The sequence below is a fragment of the Paramormyrops kingsleyae genome, chromosome 2, assembly GCF_048594095.1.
Source record: "Paramormyrops kingsleyae isolate MSU_618 chromosome 2, PKINGS_0.4, whole genome shotgun sequence".
In the NCBI taxonomy this organism is placed as follows: Eukaryota; Metazoa; Chordata; class Actinopteri; order Osteoglossiformes; family Mormyridae; genus Paramormyrops; species Paramormyrops kingsleyae.
In genome coordinates this window covers 41,070,406-41,088,727 of record NC_132798.1, presented here as the reverse complement: position 1 = coordinate 41,088,727, position 18,322 = coordinate 41,070,406, and the positions used below count along the sequence as shown (strand labels likewise).

The 18,322-nt window shown below is 41.8% G+C and overlaps 1 protein-coding gene across 1 annotated transcript in view; it reads left to right on the top strand.

The window, feature by feature from the left end:
- The first annotated feature begins 583 nt into the window (after positions 1–583).
- The window catches only part of gak (cyclin G associated kinase), a 36,653-nt gene continuing 18,914 nt past the window's right edge, over positions 584–18,322 (top strand). The window contains exons 1-9 of the mRNA XM_023832265.2: positions 584–997; positions 5,451–5,512; positions 9,613–9,672; positions 10,798–10,912; positions 12,389–12,531; positions 14,286–14,411; positions 15,088–15,177; positions 15,763–15,898; positions 17,261–17,373. Coding sequence (XP_023688033.1) covers positions 856–997; positions 5,451–5,512; positions 9,613–9,672; positions 10,798–10,912; positions 12,389–12,531; positions 14,286–14,411; positions 15,088–15,177; positions 15,763–15,898; positions 17,261–17,373 — 987 coding nt within the window. The 5' untranslated portion in view covers positions 584–855. The remainder of the gene's footprint in view (positions 998–5,450; positions 5,513–9,612; positions 9,673–10,797; positions 10,913–12,388; positions 12,532–14,285; positions 14,412–15,087; positions 15,178–15,762; positions 15,899–17,260; positions 17,374–18,322) is intronic.

Here is an 18,322-nt window from a genome sequence, read left to right as displayed (position 1 = left end):
TACGAGAAAATACATACGTACCGACTTTTACGTGACCATACTTTGTGAAAATATTGTAAAACAAATCTATTTTTTAGTTTATATTTTATTTTCATTTTAACATAGAATTTCTACAATGACCTGTCCGATCTGTAATAAAATGTTACGATAATTTAAAAAAAATCTGTTCTAGACTAGATAAATACATCTTCCAACCGCTTATCGTAATCATGGTAAGAGAGGCTGGAACCTATTTGAAACAGCACAGCGCTCAAGGCAGGGCTACAGGGCTACATGATTGGCAGTCCATCGCCGGGCACTAATCTAGTGAAATGTATTGGTAAGATGTTAAAATATAAAATATTTGCAATGGGGATATATACGGAAGAGAATTAGGGCCACCATGAAAATATTATTTGAATTCTGACTTTAATGTCAGAATTCTGACTTTAATCTCAGAATTCTGAATTTAGAAAAAAAAGTCAGAATTCTGAGATTAAAAAGACAGTTAAAAGACAACATTCAACTCACACACATTTCTAATCTTATAAAACCTGCTTCTTTAAGCTATTGCACAGAACAGCAGGCAGAGAGCAGCAGAGCACCGCGGGACAGAATGTCGGGCAGGCGCGAGCGATTAGGCTCGCAGTTACGTCACGCGTTACGCCACCGTCTCACGGAAGTGCGCCGGCGAAGATGACGGCTGTTCCAGCGGAGCAGCACGAAGGGGGGATCTGACCGACGAATTCAATCATTTACAGCCGCGTACGGGTCATTCGCTCGTCGGATTTCAGTCATTCATTTCGACCTTTAATACTTGCGTGTGTTACGCTAGAATAGCTCGCTGCGCTCTCCCGGTGGGAGACGCCGGACAAGATGTCCCTGTTCCAGTCGGCACTTGATTTCCTGGCCGGGCCCGGCTCAGCTGGAGCCGCCAGCCGGGATCAGAATGACTTCGTGGGACAAACCGTGGAGCTCGGTGACATGAAGCTGAGAATAAAGCGGGTTATCGCGGAAGGTAAGTGGCGGCGGTTTAACAACGTCTTTGGGGTTTCGTTTGAAATGATAGATATTCATTGACCGGTGAGCAGCCGTGTGGAAGGCTGCGTCTACGTGGGCAGGTAGCTGCGTTTGCTGCTGGTCTGTCACGACCGGGCCGGTGTTGTTTCCTTCAATGTATGGACCGTAAGATAAAACTGCTGGAAGAAAATGTAATCGAACCTCACAGTTTTAAATTGCATTTCTTTGCCTCACTAGAAATTAATTGCTATATCCGTGAACGGTGTCCAGTAAGTTGTTTAATTTCTCTCAATGGAATAGGTGCCCAGGCTGTTCTCAGGCTGTTATCCTTTCCTACATTAATAGTGTTAGAAGCTATACAGGTACTTTGCACGTATCGCTCTGTGTCACTGTGGACTGAAAAATGCACCGGATGTACCAGTTTGTGTATGACAGAGGCTGATTCAGGTCTAAGCATCAGGGAAATAAAACTGCGAAGTAAGTATGAAATAGTGTGCTTGCTTATTTGTGGGCACTCATATTGAGTGAAATAGACGTACAGATGAATAAATCAAAGATATGAAAGGAGACCTTAGTTGTTTTTAATTATCAAATTATATGGACTGAATTCAGTATCAAATAATTGTACTGAATCAGTGACACCAGAAAAGTTTTGTCTATGCCAGTGTTTCCCAACCCAGTCCTTGGGGACCACAAGACAGTCTGTTTTTGCTCCCTTTCAGCGATTTACCAGGAAAAATGTGGACTGTCTGGTGGTCCCCAAGGACTGGGTTGGGAAACACTGATCTACACGAATAGATGGGACACATTTCTGTTTATCTCACGGTTTACAATAGCTCTGATTTAATAAAGTAAATACAGTATCATCATACTATTGTGTTTTAGCCAGATACACTAACATGACAATATGTCGCCATTTTTACGCTTTTAGAAGTATCCTGCTTTAGTGAATAGCAGCCGTATCTCTTACGATACTTTGCTGCTACCTTCTTACCAGTGAGTAGCAGTCACCCCTCTATGCTGTCTCCAGCTGTGCCAGTGTTTTATTGTTATACATTCCCATTCTGGCTTAACTCACATTTACAGATATTGACAATTTATGTGGGTTAACCAGTAATCTCTGGTTAAACTTGAAGTAAGTGTGTTCAGTTTAAGTAGAACTTTGCTGAAATCAAAATGAACAACGGTGCTTTCAGAGCCCATCAAAATCTGACATATTCATATGAAGAACAAATATGAGAGGTTAAATAAAGAAAAATCAAATGGCTGTCATACTGTGTCAATCAGCATCAGTCAAAACACTGTCAGGTTTACCTTTGTAAAGTTGATTAACGTGTGATGTGACGATGCTTGTTTTGCTGTCCGGCATACAGTACTTAATGGAGGGAAGGGGAATGGCGGTCACACTGCAGAAATCAAGTGACCTCCTTGCCTCTTTTCCCTTAGAGAAAACACAACATCCTGCAATGTCAGCCTCCACTTTCAAACCTTAAATACTTTTTAGTGTGTAGACTGTGCGTGTGTAGACCTCTGAATTGACTTTTTGTTTGACTGTTCAGTCTTCTGTGACTGGAGTATAAGCAATGCTTCCAGGCCCACCTTGTGAAAAGCTTGTAATGATTAAGCCGAAGATTTCAGTCAATACCACACAGAGTCGGCTTATAAGAGCTGAACTGCCATTTGCGGAAATGGAGTCTGAAGGATTATTATCTGCTGTATGTAATTGTGGCCACACACCAGGCATGGATTGCTATGGCACATCTATCAGCTGAGAAGTGCTTTCTGACTATGGCCTTCATTTAACATTCATTTTTGAATATGTTAAATATTCATAGACTATATTCTTTAGAATATAGTCTAAAGAAATATAACTGGTTCTCCAAGAAATGGAGAAGTATAGAAGTGAAAATGGTACGTATGTTAGGTTTTTATCAAGATTTTCTGCACTTCTTCTTGTCTTCATAGAAGTAGTGTGACATAAAACTTTGAATGGCCGTGTCATGCCTGCTCTGGTTTGTAAAAAAAAAAAAAAAAACGCATTAGTCATTAAGTGTTAGTTTGTTGTCATAAGAAAGTTAGCTTTGTAGGTATTATGAATTATGAATTATGAATTGTGTTTAATATTTACAACTGCAAACAACTGTGTAGATTATCTTAAGTGAAATTTTGCTTTCCTCCACATACTCTGGTTTTCTTCTGCCGTTCAAAAACACCTATTTAGGTGAATCAGTGTCTCTAAATTGTATGTTGAGTGTCTCCCTGCCTGTCTCTCCCTGCCTGTCTCTCCCTGCCTGTCTCTCCCTGCCTGTCTCTCCCTGCCTGTCTCTCCCTGCCTGTCTCTCCCTGCCTGTCTCTCCCTGCCTGTCTCTCCCTGCCTGTCTCTCCCTACCTGTCTCTCCCTACCTGTCTCTTTGTTTCTCTGTGTCTGTGTATGCGTGCCATGTGATGGATTAGCATTATTTCCAGGCTGTCTCCTGACTTTTGCTCTGTACACTGTGACCCTTCATTGTATTATTACTTGTGGATAATGGAAGGATGGACCTTCACTTTCGTGATAAATGATTGGAAGGTCATGGGTCATGTGTGTGTTTATCACAAGATGGCATTTACATAAAGGACATGCAATCGGGAAGTGGTGTCTCAGCATTATCAGCTTGGTGTCTGGCTTGCATCACAGACTCTCTGCTGTATCTGCCAAGAGCACAACCAGAAGCCCCTCTAGCTACTGGCTGTCCTGCATGCCATTGGCTTGAAATGAAGGCATTTTTGACATTTAGTTGAATTTGTTCGGCATTTAGCTCCAGCCATTTAACCCCCTGCTGTTGGACCATCTACTGCCATTTAAACACTGATTCCCAGGGTGCATCTCTGCACTCTTGCCACGCTACGGGTTTGATGATGGCACTGTCCAGCACACTGTCATGCAAATCCAGATAGTGTTCTGTAGCAGTGAAAGAAGAAAGATACAAAATGATTCAAAAACAACATTTTGCTGCTTTGCAGGTCCCAGATCCTAAACATATGATGGATTTTTCTGTTTGTATACTTAAATATGAGCACAAAGGAAGTCTTTGTCATAAAATGGATTATTTTTTGTCTTTCCCCCCAATCTCTCCCTTTAATTAACTTGCTTTTACTGGGTTTCTTAAGGGTTCCATGTCACTGAGGGCCTGTGGTGCTCATGACTCCTCTGGGGATTAACAAGTGTGTTTTGTGCCTGTGGGTGTTTGTAAAGGCCTGCTTACACTTTGCGAGGGTTTGTTTGGTTTTCTCCCGCAGCAATATGAAAACATGCGTTTGAGTAGTAAGTGAGGTCTCGCTCTCTTCCCTCTTGCCACTGTAATCCTCTCAGTTTCTTTAATTTCCATGAGCCCTGTTTCTGGAGTGTCTGTTGGCATTCTTCGAAACGTGAGACCCAAAAAGCTGTTTTCTTTTGGCTCATGTGATATGTCGCCATGGTTACCCTGGCCCAGTCCCACACTGCCCGTGTTTCCACAGGGAGTATTATATGACACCTGAAGGTGCATTGTCTGGGGCTACTGACCTCTCCTCTTCTAATGGCTCATTGTCCAAGTTACTCTGTTTTTGGGGGGTATGCACCAACATTTATATGCCTTTTATTTGTAATGGTTTAATTATTGAAGCTGTTGGGGGTGGGGGATGCCTGAAGCCTTGTTGGAATGAATTGTAAGAATTTGCAGGTTTCTTGTTGTTAGCTATGAGAAATGAAAGCATATCATCTCATGAATTCTGTAATGATTACATTTTGGTTGCTCTACGACACAAGATCCTTAGAGGTGTTTAACAGAAAGCCGCCTGGCACTAATCTCAGATTCATTTCTTGTTGGACACTGAGGAGGATTCTAAAATTTAAGCCTCTCTACCAGTTGCATTGCAATAATGTGGGCACTTACATGTTACTTATGTCATTGCATGGTGCTGCCATTCAAGTCCACATTGTGTTGAATTGTCTCTGTTGCCTTGGGGATTGTCCATATTTGAAATTGTTAGTTTAGCTTAACACATCTTCGAAGCCTCCCCCCAGGAAGGGTGGGGCCATTGGTGGAATTTTCAAAGGCAAAGACAACCTAATTCCTTGACCAGACATTATTGGCATGCGTGATTCCTTAAGAGTTCTGTACCCTTGCTTGGACTGCCTTGTGCTGTGTCTTCTGTTGGGCCTGTTCTTACCAGACGTCTTGATTTCTCTGTATTGATTCACTTTTACATACCTGTGACCTGATTTACCCGGCTGGGTAAATCTCCTCTCCCTGGGTCCAGAGACTCTTGAGGAAGCCGCTGACCTGAATGCAAACATCATGCCTCAGCCGTCATAGTAGGGAAGTTGCCATGTACTGGAGACTCTTCCTAGCAGCAGTAGTAGCAACAGTTGTGATTATAACCATTGTTAAATATGTATAACTAGGTTTTCTGTTTCTCTTGGTTTGCAGGTGGATTCGCCTTTGTGTACGAAGCACAGAATGTCACCAGCAACAAAGAATATGCTCTCAAGGTACTATGTCTTCCACAGGGTCATCTCCCTTTGTGGCTGCACAAAAAGAATTAGAATAATCTCTTTTGTCCTCTTTCTCTCCTCTCTTAGCAGCATGTCTGCTGTTTTCTGGCTAGGTTTGTAACACGTAAGATGCCTGGAAATACCACCTTGTAGGTCTTGCCAGGGATTCAGACCGCAGTCATTTAATGAGTGTGCAGGTTAAAATTTCAGGTGGTCGCATCTGTGCAAGTGTATGATAATCATTAGGATGTTTTGCTCCAGCATGGGTACTATATTAATGAATTGCGACTGAAAGTTTTTTTTTCTTCCCTGGCTTAGTGTGTCTCTTTTGAGTTGGTCTCTCCCTACCTGCACTCGGGTGTACATACTGTACGTATATGTGCACGGATGATAAAACACGTAAACGGTTCCTTTAGCTGTGGTGTGAACATGTTCCAAAAATGAAGCGGTCTGTAGCTGATTATTTTAAAAAGCAAAATGAGAAGGTGATGATGACAGTTATTAAAGTTAATGTTTGGATTTAAATACAGTAACCATTTCACATGGTGTAGGTCGTGAACAATTAAATGAGTCTTTTTTTTGGAGGTTGATGAAAGATTTCAGAAATGGCTGCATAAGTCAAAAACAATACTGAAAATGTTTTCAATCACATAAAATCGTATAATATATAAATATTAGTAATGCATAATATTTGTATGCCATGTCTTTCATATTAAAGTCTTGGCTTTGGTATGCCATGCATATTTGTCTCAGCAACCAACCTCACTTGCATGTTTTGTGATCATGCAATCTTGCGTTTCTCACAGTAACTTTTACACATTTGGGTGCCATTAATGTAGGTTTTTGTTATAATGAATCCGAAACGGAATGCTCCCTATGTCCAGTATGTACTATGTACTCCCTATTTACTCCTTACCATATTCAGTACAGTATGTACTATGTACTCCCTATGTACTCCTTACTATGTTCAGTATGTATTATGTCTTAATGTATTAAGGTCTCGATAGAAAATGACATAGTAATTTGACATGCATAGAGTACAGTACTGTTTGTTTTAGGGCTGCAACAACTAATCGATTAAAATCGATTATTAAAATAGTTGCCAACTAATTTAATAATCGATTAGTTGGGTCTACGTTATTATACACATAAGTACAGTGGCTACCTCCTAATTTGGGAGCAGTAAGCTAACCAAAGCCACGGTGGCAGTAAAGTACCATTAAGATGAATGCCAACCGGCATAAAAGAAAAAGGTGACGAGAACCAATGGCGTGCCTTGAGTAGCTTATGTGATGAATTCTGGGAGAACTGATAAAAACGTTTAAAAAATGCCGGAGGCGGACACAGCAGTCTTGTTTTAATTCTGCCAGAATGTGACGATAATTTGCTGAAATTGGGTCAGAGAGACACTGATGTATTATGTGACGTTGTGGAGTTTTTGGATTATTTTATGCAATTATTCAGATTACTTAACGCAAAGTCTTCATTCACCCCTCCCCCCCCCCCCCCGATTAATCGAAAAAGTAATCGACAGATTAATCGATTATCAAAATAATCATTAGTTGCAGCCCTAGTTTTAGAAATTGGTAATAAGTAGACTTTTAATGTTATTGTACAGGTTAGGGGTGCATGACTGTTATTTGCAAATTGTCACATTTGCAGGTATCTTCCGCCCTTTGTCTTAGGCCTACAGCCTTCCACTGCTTTCTAACTCAGTCCTAGTGGTGGCTCTGCAGCTAGGGATCTGTGCCAGTAACTGGAAGGTTGCTGGTTCAAATCCCGTGAATGCCCGGAGTGATTCTGCTCTGTTGGGCCTTTGAGCAGGGCCCTTAACCTGCAATTGCTTCATCCTGGGTATGATGTTAATCTACATCCAACCCTATCAGGAGGTCCTCCAACTTACAGGAAATAACTTGGGGGTTGGTGGCAGGAAAAGTTAGTCAGGAGCCCTGCTCACCTAATGGTAATGGAACACATCTGTGTACCAAGTAATACTGCTGTCATTAGCTATTCCGAAACTGATTTTTCCTCCATTGGAATCTGTCGTGCTTGTGCTGAGTTCAGTAAAATACATTTAGTTATGAGTGTCTGCTTGTAATTATACTCCCTGGACAGGTGATACATAAGGTATTTTTTCCAACTTTGAAGAGACATTATATTTGTTACGGAGTGGAACTTATCAAACTTTGAGACAGATTGTCCCAAAACCGAAGCAGCAGCACACAGTGATAGCAACAGGCAGACACTTGATATTAGCAGCTTGATAACTTCGAAATTGTTGGATCTTTTCCAGACTTTGCAGGCACATTGTTTTGGTGCCGATCTGAGCCCTATCAGATTTGTACTAAAAGACTGAAGCAACGCCGCTTTGTGACAGCAAAGGGAAGTGTCACCACAGAAGACACTTCACCTTATGAACATTAAAAAGTATTCACCAAAAGTATTCGATGGGTCTTTCGCAAACTTTTTATGAACATTGCACAGGTCAGTGGTACTGAAATATGAATTTTAACCCCCCCCCCCCCCCCACTAGCTTTGCCAATTTTATCAGGAGTTGGTCAGCGAAATTTGCCTTTGAGGAATTTCATTGTGTCACTTAGCCCAAGTCCAGGTCAGTGGTGGCACCTGACAGGACAGCGACAGGCACAGATCTGGTGAACCTGATTACACCGAGATACATCAAATTAGAATAGTTTCTACTAAGGAGTTTTAGGAGAGTGTGTAGGGTATCCTTGGGTGGTATTATAGTAATACGGTTTACCGCAGTGTTTGTAGTATACCTCAGTTTTTTTGGGTGGTATTTTTGTGGTATTTTCGTTCACCAAACTATGTTGAGGATGAACTCCCTCCTCCCCATTGCCTAATCTTATCCTGGGGCCCCTCTGCTAAGATACTGGAATACCATTGCTTTTGGAAATACCGCTAAAATACCTTATACCGCAATATAATATATGGATGATATGATGGATTGAAAAATTAGATACCGCTCAACCTAGTGTGGTGTTAGAGAGGTTGGGGGATATGGGAGGAGTAGGGATTAGGTAGGGGGGGTGATGGGGCTGTCTGGGGATTACATTGTTGTTGTTCTGACTGCATACTAGTAATTTTCTCCTCCTAGGGATTTTGTTAGAACTGAGTATGTTAGTAGCAGAAGGCTGTGGGCCCAAGACGAAGGTGCTGAGTTACACTTCATGAACCAAGAAGTTTGAAAGACAATTTGTAGAGGCTGTTACTGATTAACATGTAGTCAATACACATCTGGACAGAAGTAACAATTTGTTCTTTTGCAAATGCAAAACCTTCACATTGACTCCAAGGAACATGGGGATCAGCTGTTTGTTGACTTCTAGGGAAGTGGTTCCGATACCATTTTTTGAATAGGCCAGAATATTCCATTAATTTCTATATATTCAGCACATCGTGTTCACCTAGCTATGGACGTGAAAAGTAGTTGTCTAGGATAATGAGGTCATCCGGAGGTAAAAATAACTGACTTATGGAATGGGTAGGGACACTTGTGAGTTTGGGAACTTTTTTCCCAGGAAACACAAGGTGAATACACTGACTTTCCAACTAAATAATTCAACAAGGCAATTCATTGCTGTAGCAGAGTATCGACTAGCTCTTCCTGCAGACCTTAAGGAGTTTGGTTGGCTACCATTGATCTCATCTGACAAATCCTGTGAATCTGTTCATAAATGAATTTTAAGATTTGTTTAAATTCCAATGTTTCCTCAAAGTGGTGTTTGCCTTAACTTGTGGCACATTTATCGTGCAGAAATGTCATCAGTGTAGTGAATGATTTGTAGTATTTCAAGCTGCATTAATGGTCTGCTGAATGGGAAACTTTAGAGACAATGGTATGTTCACGACTGATTCAAGAATATTTCTAATCTATGCATTTAAGCATCTGTTTGTAAAAACTGGTTTTACGTTTAGGCTGACTTTTATGTGATATTGATCTGTCCTTGTCCCTTTCATGAGCTTTAAATGATGTTTTTTAAAGAGAAGAATCTCCATTGATTTTTTTTGAGCACTAGTCATATTTCCATTTCTTTGCATCTAACTTGTGCTTGGTGTTCTGTGTCTATTTGCAGAGGTTATTGTCCAATGAGGAAGAAAAGAATAAGGCCATCATCCAGGAGGTCTGCTTTATGGTATCCTTTTCAGTATGTGGGGTGAAAGGGGGGCACAGCTTTCTGGAGCATTTTCTTGCATGCATTTGTATACTGAATTAAGGTCATCCTAAGTCCCTGGGTTCTGTTTGGTTTGCTTTATTGTGATTGTCTGGATTATTCATTTGATATTCTTTTCAAAGAATTTGTTTTGATTTGATGGGTTATAATGGTATGTGAGTGCACCGCCTTGCTTTATCAGGAATACTGATTGTCAGACTGAAATAGAGGAATCAGTGCTTTTTAAAATTGTAATGAATTGGCAGGTAAGTTCCTTGTTTGGAAATTTTACGTTGGCTCTTTGAAATTTAAATTTTGCTTGAACTTTAGTGGTCTGCTTCACTGGCAGGCACTGCAGTTAGGAAAGTAACACAGGCAGCACTGAATGGCCCGTTTTATACCGACGAAGTGAGTTAGTCATTTTCAGACATTTTAGCCGACTGAATGGGCAGTAGTATTAGAAACTGCGGAGTGCAGTTCGAGGGGGTGCCCTTCAGGACAGTTGTTAAAAGTTGAATGCCACGCAAGTTTTCCCGTCATAAGAACACCTGATGAGCGCACACCCTCATTCTGCAGCCTTTTAGACCGAGCTCGAGAAAAGCTTGCAATGCCGCTAATAGCTTTTGTGCTTCGTCAAATTTGCTAGATCTCCGTGGAAACCACGGTTCGCTATATCCTCTGTGCCCATGTAGGGTGATTGAGGTGGTCGTCCTTCTGTCCAAACAGGATCTCCTTTCACTTCACTCTTTTTAGGCCACTTATTGTCAGTCATTAATATGCAAATGGCCACTCAGGTCTCATATGTGAGTGTGTAGATAAATCAACCCATTTAATACCAGATTTTATTAAACAAATGTAAGCTATATAAACTCATCCCAGTTGTATATTATGGCGCTGAGCCTTTGTTTGTTTTTGTTTCTTTTTTTAACTTACAAGAAGTTTTTCAAAGCTTTGAACTGCTAATATGAAAAAAACTAGTTGACTTCAAAGCAATTGTTTTCGGTTCTTTCAAAAGGAAAAAAAAAAATCCTCTCCCTATTGTGCCACCAGGTGGCACTCAATCACATGTTAGATCCAAGGATATTTTCCTTCACTGTTTGTGCTCAGAAAAAGCTCTCTGGTCACCCCAACGTGGTCCAGTTCTGCTCAGCAGCATCCATCGGGAAGGAGGAGTCAGATACCGGCCAAGCAGAGTTTCTTATCCTCACTGAGCTCTGTAGAGGTAGGGTACTGCCTGATTCTCACTATGTCAGGAACTCGCAGTCCAGCAACAACAATACATAGCCTACATTTTCTCTGGGTTAAATTTGCATAACATTAAAAAGAAAAATGGTGCCCCTTATAGCAGCTGCATATCTCACCAGCGTCTAAAACTGACTGATTTTATGGAACCTCTGCACTGACCAGTGATCGCTGCTCTGTCTGCACTACGCCAGGCATGTCCAGCAGAGCAGGTAGAACAAATAAAGATTCTGCATAATAACAATCAGTACATCTCTCGAATGATCTGCTGTAAAAACATCTTTACACTGGCGATAACATGGGTAAAGCACGGTAACAGTCATATTGCATTGGTATATAATGCTGTAAACATTTGTATTTTGTTGACCATTCTGTATCAAACATATGAAAATACTTTTTTTTTTTCCTTTTTTTTTTCTTTTACTTTCTACTTCACAACACTAATATATAGCTCTCATTGTATGTGTGTGTACTCATTTTAAAATAATAAAGCATAAAGAACACTTAAGCCAGCCTTGGGCGAAATGGCCAAAATGTCATATAATGATATAGATCACGATTTTGTTTGTTTACAAACTGAACACATTGGAATATGTGTAATAAAGTTAAGCATTTGAAAAGAGTGGTTGTGTTTCCACCTGTTATAAATGTACCGCTTCCACACAAATCGAAGTAGATAATTCTTTGGAACTAATTCTCCCTCGTCAGCCATGCCACATGCTATGTTTATTCGACAGCGTGTCCATCCCTTTTATGACCATGCATTGCTTACTGTGTTACACGTGCAGCATTTTTTTTTAGCTGTCCCTTGGAATATTCTTTTAAACCAAGTTAGCTAACTGGTATGAAAAGATCAATTAAGTTTTTAGTTCAGTGTCTAGTCCCTAAATTGAGATACACTAAGACAGATAATTGCCATGGTGACAGATACAGACAGCGCTGAGTTGTTATGCAGGCTGACATTGTGGCATCATGTGATTGGTGCTTGGCAGTTTGTTCTGTTATGATAGTAGTATTAAATAGTGCTGTATTGCAATTTTTGCGATAATGTTTATCGTGCATACAATTGCAACCAGTAACGAGTAATTATCCTCATGTTGCCCATCGCTAGCTTAAACTGTTCTATCCAACTGAAATGTGTTCTTGTTGTTCTAAGCTGGATCACTGTTTACTAATTGATTATATTCTGCAATATAGGGGGAGACAGATTTTTAAATAAATAACATAAGAAGTCATGTTTAAAATATCCCGATATGATAGATCTATGGTGTAAATATCTAATTGCTTTGCTCTTTGTCAGATTGCTGAATGATGATTCAAAATGAGCTTCATTAGCAGCAGAGAAGCTGGTTCTGTTGTGACAAAAGCAAAAAAATAAATTCGTAAACATAAGACTAAAAACTACAGAATAAGCGACTGGATTCTGACGGTTTCTTTGTCCATTTCTCTGATCCAGGTCAACTAGTGGACTTCATTAAAAGAATTGAAGTTAAGGGATCCATGTCATGTGACACCGTGCTGAAGATCTTCTACCAATCATGTCGCGCCGTGCAGCACATGCACAAGCAGAAGCCACCTATCATACACAGGGACTTAAAAGTCAGTATGAAACAGCTGTGCAGATTGTCACTAACTGCGCCTTTGCAGTAGTATTTTATGTATTTCAGTGTTACCAGAAAGAGGACACATTTCTACACTGTATTCCCTTTCTGTATTTCCTGATACTTCTGTTTAACTTTTCTCACTAGTCTATGGTGTTTATTCAGGAGTACTGAAAACTAAAAAATACTTCCTTGGGGTGAATATGCGTTTTGTCACCCTCTGGTGGATGACACTGGATATGATTGATTATTTTTGCCCAAAAGTAGAAGAGGCAATATTTAATCACCCACTTATTACAGAGTCCTTGTGATAAACCTAGAAAGATGTTAATTACACACAGTCTCTAAGCACCAAATACACTATATGGACAAAAGTATTGGGACAGACCTCTTAACCACTGAATTTAGGTGTTTCATTCAGATCCATTGCTACAGATACATAAAACCAAGCACCTAGCCATGCAGTCAGGTTTACAAACATTTGTGAATGAATGGGTTGTTCTAAAGAGGTCAGTGTAACGGTGCAGTACTGTCATAGGATGCCACCTTTGCAATAAGGCAGTTCAAGAAATTTCTTCCCTGCTACATATTCCACTGTCAACTGTAAGTGGTATTATTGCAAATTGGAAGCTACGAAGTGGAGCAGTGGAAAAGTGTTCAGTGGACTGACTGGCAGTCTGATGGACAAGTCTGGGTTTGGTGGATGTCAGGAGAACATTACCTGCCTGACTGCATTGTGCCAACTGTAAAGTTTGGTGGAGGAGGGATAATGGTATGGGGTTGTTTTTCAGGGGTTTGACTAGGCCCCTTAGTTCCTGTGAAGTGAACAAGACATTTTAGACAATTCTATGCTTCCAACTTTGTTGGAACAGTTGAAGGCCCTTTTCTGTTCCAACATGACTGTGCCCCAGTGCACAAAGCAAGGTCCATAAAGACATGGTTGAGTGAGTTTGATGTGGAAGAACTTGACTGGCCAGCACAGAGCCCTCACCTCAACTATATCAAACACTTTTGGGATGAACTAGGACAGAGATTGAGGGCCAGGCCTCCACGTCCAGCATCAGTGTTTGACCTCACAAATACTCTTCTGGATGAATGGGCAGAAATTCCCACAGACACACTCAAGTCTCGTGGAAAGCCTCCCTGCAAGAATGGCAACTATTATAGCTGCAAAGGGGGGACCAACTCCATATTGATGCCTAAGGATTTAGAATGGGATGTAAAAGTTCCTGTAGGTATAATGGTCTGGTGTAGCAATACCTTTGTCCATATAGTGTATAATAATCATTCTGGACTGGTGAATCAGGTTGGGATGTTTGTGTATCTTCATATAGTATTCATGTGAATGCAGCTGTTGAAATTGCTGAACTAGCATTATAATTTGTGTTACTTCCTCACTTTCCCTTTGTTTGCACAGCGAAATGTTTCCGGGCACTTTCCTTGGTCTGGAAGTAGTTGGACTGGTGACAGCTTACCAGGGGATGGTAGTTAATGTACAGAATGAAGTCAAAGACTAGAAGGAAGCACAATTCTTCCAGTGCTAGGTCACATATTTGTGGAATTTTGAAAGCATTTTGGAAGACAGCATTGTAAAAGTAAAATCCATCACTTGGAAATGTGTGCTTGGGGAATTGCTAGTATTTTAGATTGTCCAGGCTCCGAATCTAGGTCTAATCCCAGCCTCTGCTGCCATGTGCAAAAACAGCATGGATGAGCCAGTACCCACTGGACAATTGGCCTTTTTCCTTGCAGATTGAGAACCTGCTGATCAGTCACCAAGGCACCATCAAGCTGTGTGACTTTGGCAGTTCTACCACCATAGCTTACTACCCCGACTACAGCTGGTCCGCTCAGAAGAGGTCCATGGTTGAGGATGAGGTAGGACACCGAACATGGCGTTTTCTGTCTTTCAAGGCACACGGCTTGCTGTTTTGCAGCTAGTTAAATACTATCCTGGAAAAGTGTAACAAGGTCTGAAAATGACGACAGGCTTTAAGGTTTAAAGCCCATAATGCTCACCTCTGTCTGCTGGTCGTCATGGCAATTTATCAGACTTGTGACCCATTTTTATTTCATTATTTTACTTGAATGTTTTTCATCCTGGAATTGACAGCAGAAAGGATACAAGCCACATTGTTTCCAGAAGTCTTTGGGTCACCACTGACCTTGTTTGCACATTTCCATAAAGTCGCCCATATGTCAATGAAATGGACGATTGATGCAGGCTTCTCTGCTGAAGCCAGGGAAACTGCGTCTGGCCCAAACATCGCCATCCTCCAGGGCGCATTTCCCGACCTGGTGACACACAATTAAATTTAGGGCCATTTGCTCAATGTCAAGGAGCCCCTTGCGTATGAATGACATGGCTTGAAATAAAGAGAGGAAGCCATCACTGAAACATAATGGCCGTGTTGATCTGCTGCAAAAAGATAAATGCTTACAGACAATTTCAGAAGCAATCTGTATTTTTGACATCAGCTGAGTTCATTTTAGGTACCGTTTCTGTCTGAGTGGAACTACACATGGAAGAACTGTATTGAAACTCTTTTCCCAGATAACCAGGAACACTACACCAGCTTACAGGACACCTGAGATGATAGACCTGTATTCCAACTACCCAATCAATGAGAAGCAGGACATATGGGTGAGTGGGGAAAAATGACTTCATTACTTGTTTTACATCTACTCAGAGACTAATTTTCTTTGTGTTACTTTACCATTCATTTCTGATTTATAGTTAATGGTGTTTTTTCTTTCCTTGCTTATTTACAATTTGAATCTCTTAAGTATAATATTAAGTGACTCAAGGGCACAACAGCTAGAACTCTGGGTTTAATCTCCATTCTGCCGCTTTAGGTGCAGTGCTGTGGTTTAGATAACCTGATTGACTAGAGTTCCTGCTCTTGTCACCCTGTGTTGACATCAGCAGGGTTGGGTTTTAAATCCAAGTGCTTTACACGGTGGCAGAGGTCTGTACTCTGGAGGTTACATGACCCCCATTTTGTAGGTATATTCAGTTTGGCTGGAAATGTAGGAGGTATTTTTTTCTTGCCAGTGATCCTCTCCATCCAGGTCGGCAAGAAGAGAAATAAAATGGGCTTTAACCAGCCTTACATTTCAGTAATATTGTATAACTGGCACCCAGTGAGAGTTTGTGTCCTTGCTGATGAATAGACCTCGCAGGCTTCACTTTGGGCCCTTTTTGGTATCCCTGCTCCTTTCTCTGCAGGCTTTGGGCTGCATCCTTTACCTGCTCTGCTTCAAAGTTCACCCCTTTGAGGAGGGGGCGAAACTGCAGATCGTCAATGGGAAGTACACCATCCCCCAGAATGACACCAAGTACACAGTCTTTCACGATCTCACCCGTGAGTTCTTCTCTGAAAACCTTAACCCCCCCCCCCCCCACCCCCGTTTTCTCAGTCATGGAGCAGAATACCTTCAGGTGACCTAAGCTATGTCCAGCTGGGAAGTTGAATGAAACCTGCTGCACATAAGGAGTGATGTACAATGCAAACTGCATTTACTTATCACGTCTGTCTGGGTGAAATTGATCACTCTAAGTGGATGATCATTATAACAAATTTTTAAATTATTTTGTCTCGGCAGATTTCCGTCTGATTGACATTTTCATATTACATTAATATAAGGACAGCATCACTATTTACTGAATTTTATTGACTCAGCTGTTTAAAACACTTTGCAAATTACTGTACCCAACAAATTAAATTACTGAGCCCAAATACGCTATAATACAGTACTGTATATAAAATATAGCTTATTGTTGTTTCACAGATTCATCTCGTTGGTTCTTTTTGTCTGGTTTGTCATAAGCTTTGAGTCTATATATTTCATTGAGAGAAAATGACTTTTTCCCATCATGTTTACTGTGCACGCAAGTAGCTAACCAGAAGCAGAAGGGTTACTCCAAGACAAAGCAGGGCTACAAAAGTAAAGAAAAAAAAAAAAAAGAATTACCGTAGTTTAATTTTTCCATGTTGTCATGTATAAAACCCCCAAAATGAACACTGTAAGCAGACTACTTCATTACTATAAGCAACTTATTTAAACAATATTCCTATAGGAATGATTTCGTCCCAAGCTTTTTGATCCATATAAGCGGTTGACCACTATGACCGTGATCACTATAAGCGGTTTCCACTGTATTTGTTTTTAAACAATGTAATGTGGTTAAAGGGAAGAAAAGGACTTTTTAGGGTCAATTGTACCTGTTATTCATCAGCACAAGTTATTATTTTGGTTAGATGCAGCAGAGTAGAAATTAAATTTCGGCTGAGGAACAGGGCTTGTAAACAGAGCAATAACTTTAAATTAGACCTGGATTTTGATTCTCAATGGTAGTAATATAGTCCAGACTAATCACTTGTCTGTCTTCAAGGAAGTGCTGTGAGTATAATGCTGACTTGCTTTAAATGAGCAGCTGTTATGGAGGGAGAGGCACATTAGTATTTTTGGGGTTGGAGTTGAAATGGTTGTATTTCCCCCCCCCCATGAACCGTACTTGAATGGACAGTAGACCCTTATATCTTTAGGCTTGATCCATGGGGCCTGTGAGGAATTGGGCTATTTTAATTATAGCTTGTAATATGTATGGTTTATGCATTAACATGTTCCAGCAGCAGAAGTGGCGGAGCACTGATTGGTGATCAAAAGGGCAAATGAAATCTGTAAGAAGCACCCTGTGTTATAATGTGTGTTGTTACTCGTAGGGTCTATGCTGAAGATCAACCCAGATGAGAGGTTGTCCATCACTGAGGTGGTGAACCAGTTGCAGGAGGTGGCCGCTGCTAGAAACGTCAACCCCAAATCCCCCATTACTGAGGTAGGGCGGCCCTCAGCTCTGTGAGTATGGGGATTGCAGTTCAATGAATTTGTGTCTAAATTGGCCAGTGTGTGTGATGTGAAGTGGATATGGGGTAGCGTGCCATCCAGGGTCCCCCCCCCCGATATGGATTTCAGGCTCTCTGCTGTTATGGGAAATGAGCACAATCATTGAAGGTTCCGTTATTTGTGAACTTTGCTGAGCTTTTTGTTGAAGGCTCTACATGACAGTCACCTGTCATGCTCTGTATATTAACATCAGCTATAGCCCATGTTTGGATTCCCCATGGTTCTGTACTGGGGGCGCAGGATGCTTGTGGCATGTTATCTCACAAAGCCCAGTGCTCACTGGGCCGTCTGCTCCGGTGCCTGCGGCTCACGACGCTGTGTGCCGACGTTCTGCAGTGTAAACAAACAAGCGGCGCAAACAAACAAACGGCGTGCCCTCCATGCAAATGTGCTCTGCTGCTCAGTGGCCTCAGAAGGACCATTCAGAACCTGCTGGCTGCTTCCTCCGCCCCCCCTCGCCTAGCCCCTGACCCTGGAAGAAAAGCCGCCTTGTCCCCTGCGGCGGGCCTGCGAGCGGCGCCATCTCTGGCCACTGATCTCATGCACCGGAGCGGGGCCAGCCGGACGCACGAGAGAGCAGGGTTGCGTACGCGCCAGGGCTCTGTTTGGGCACCGTCACCCTCGAGACGGCAGACGTGGGGACCCGTGAGCCGCGGGGGTGGGGCGGAGGGGGCGCTCTGCCCGCCCCGCTCTGTTTGACCACTGATGTAGCTTGAGATGATCTTTCTGCCTGAACTAAGGCGCTTACGCCCCCCCCACTGCAGTGGAGCGGAGCAGAGCCGAGCGCAGAGGACAGTTTTGGCCAGTGTGGCTGGGCGCTCTCACGACGCTCTGGGCGTCATAAACACTCTGTGCACGGTGCTCTGCCTCTCTGCTCCTCT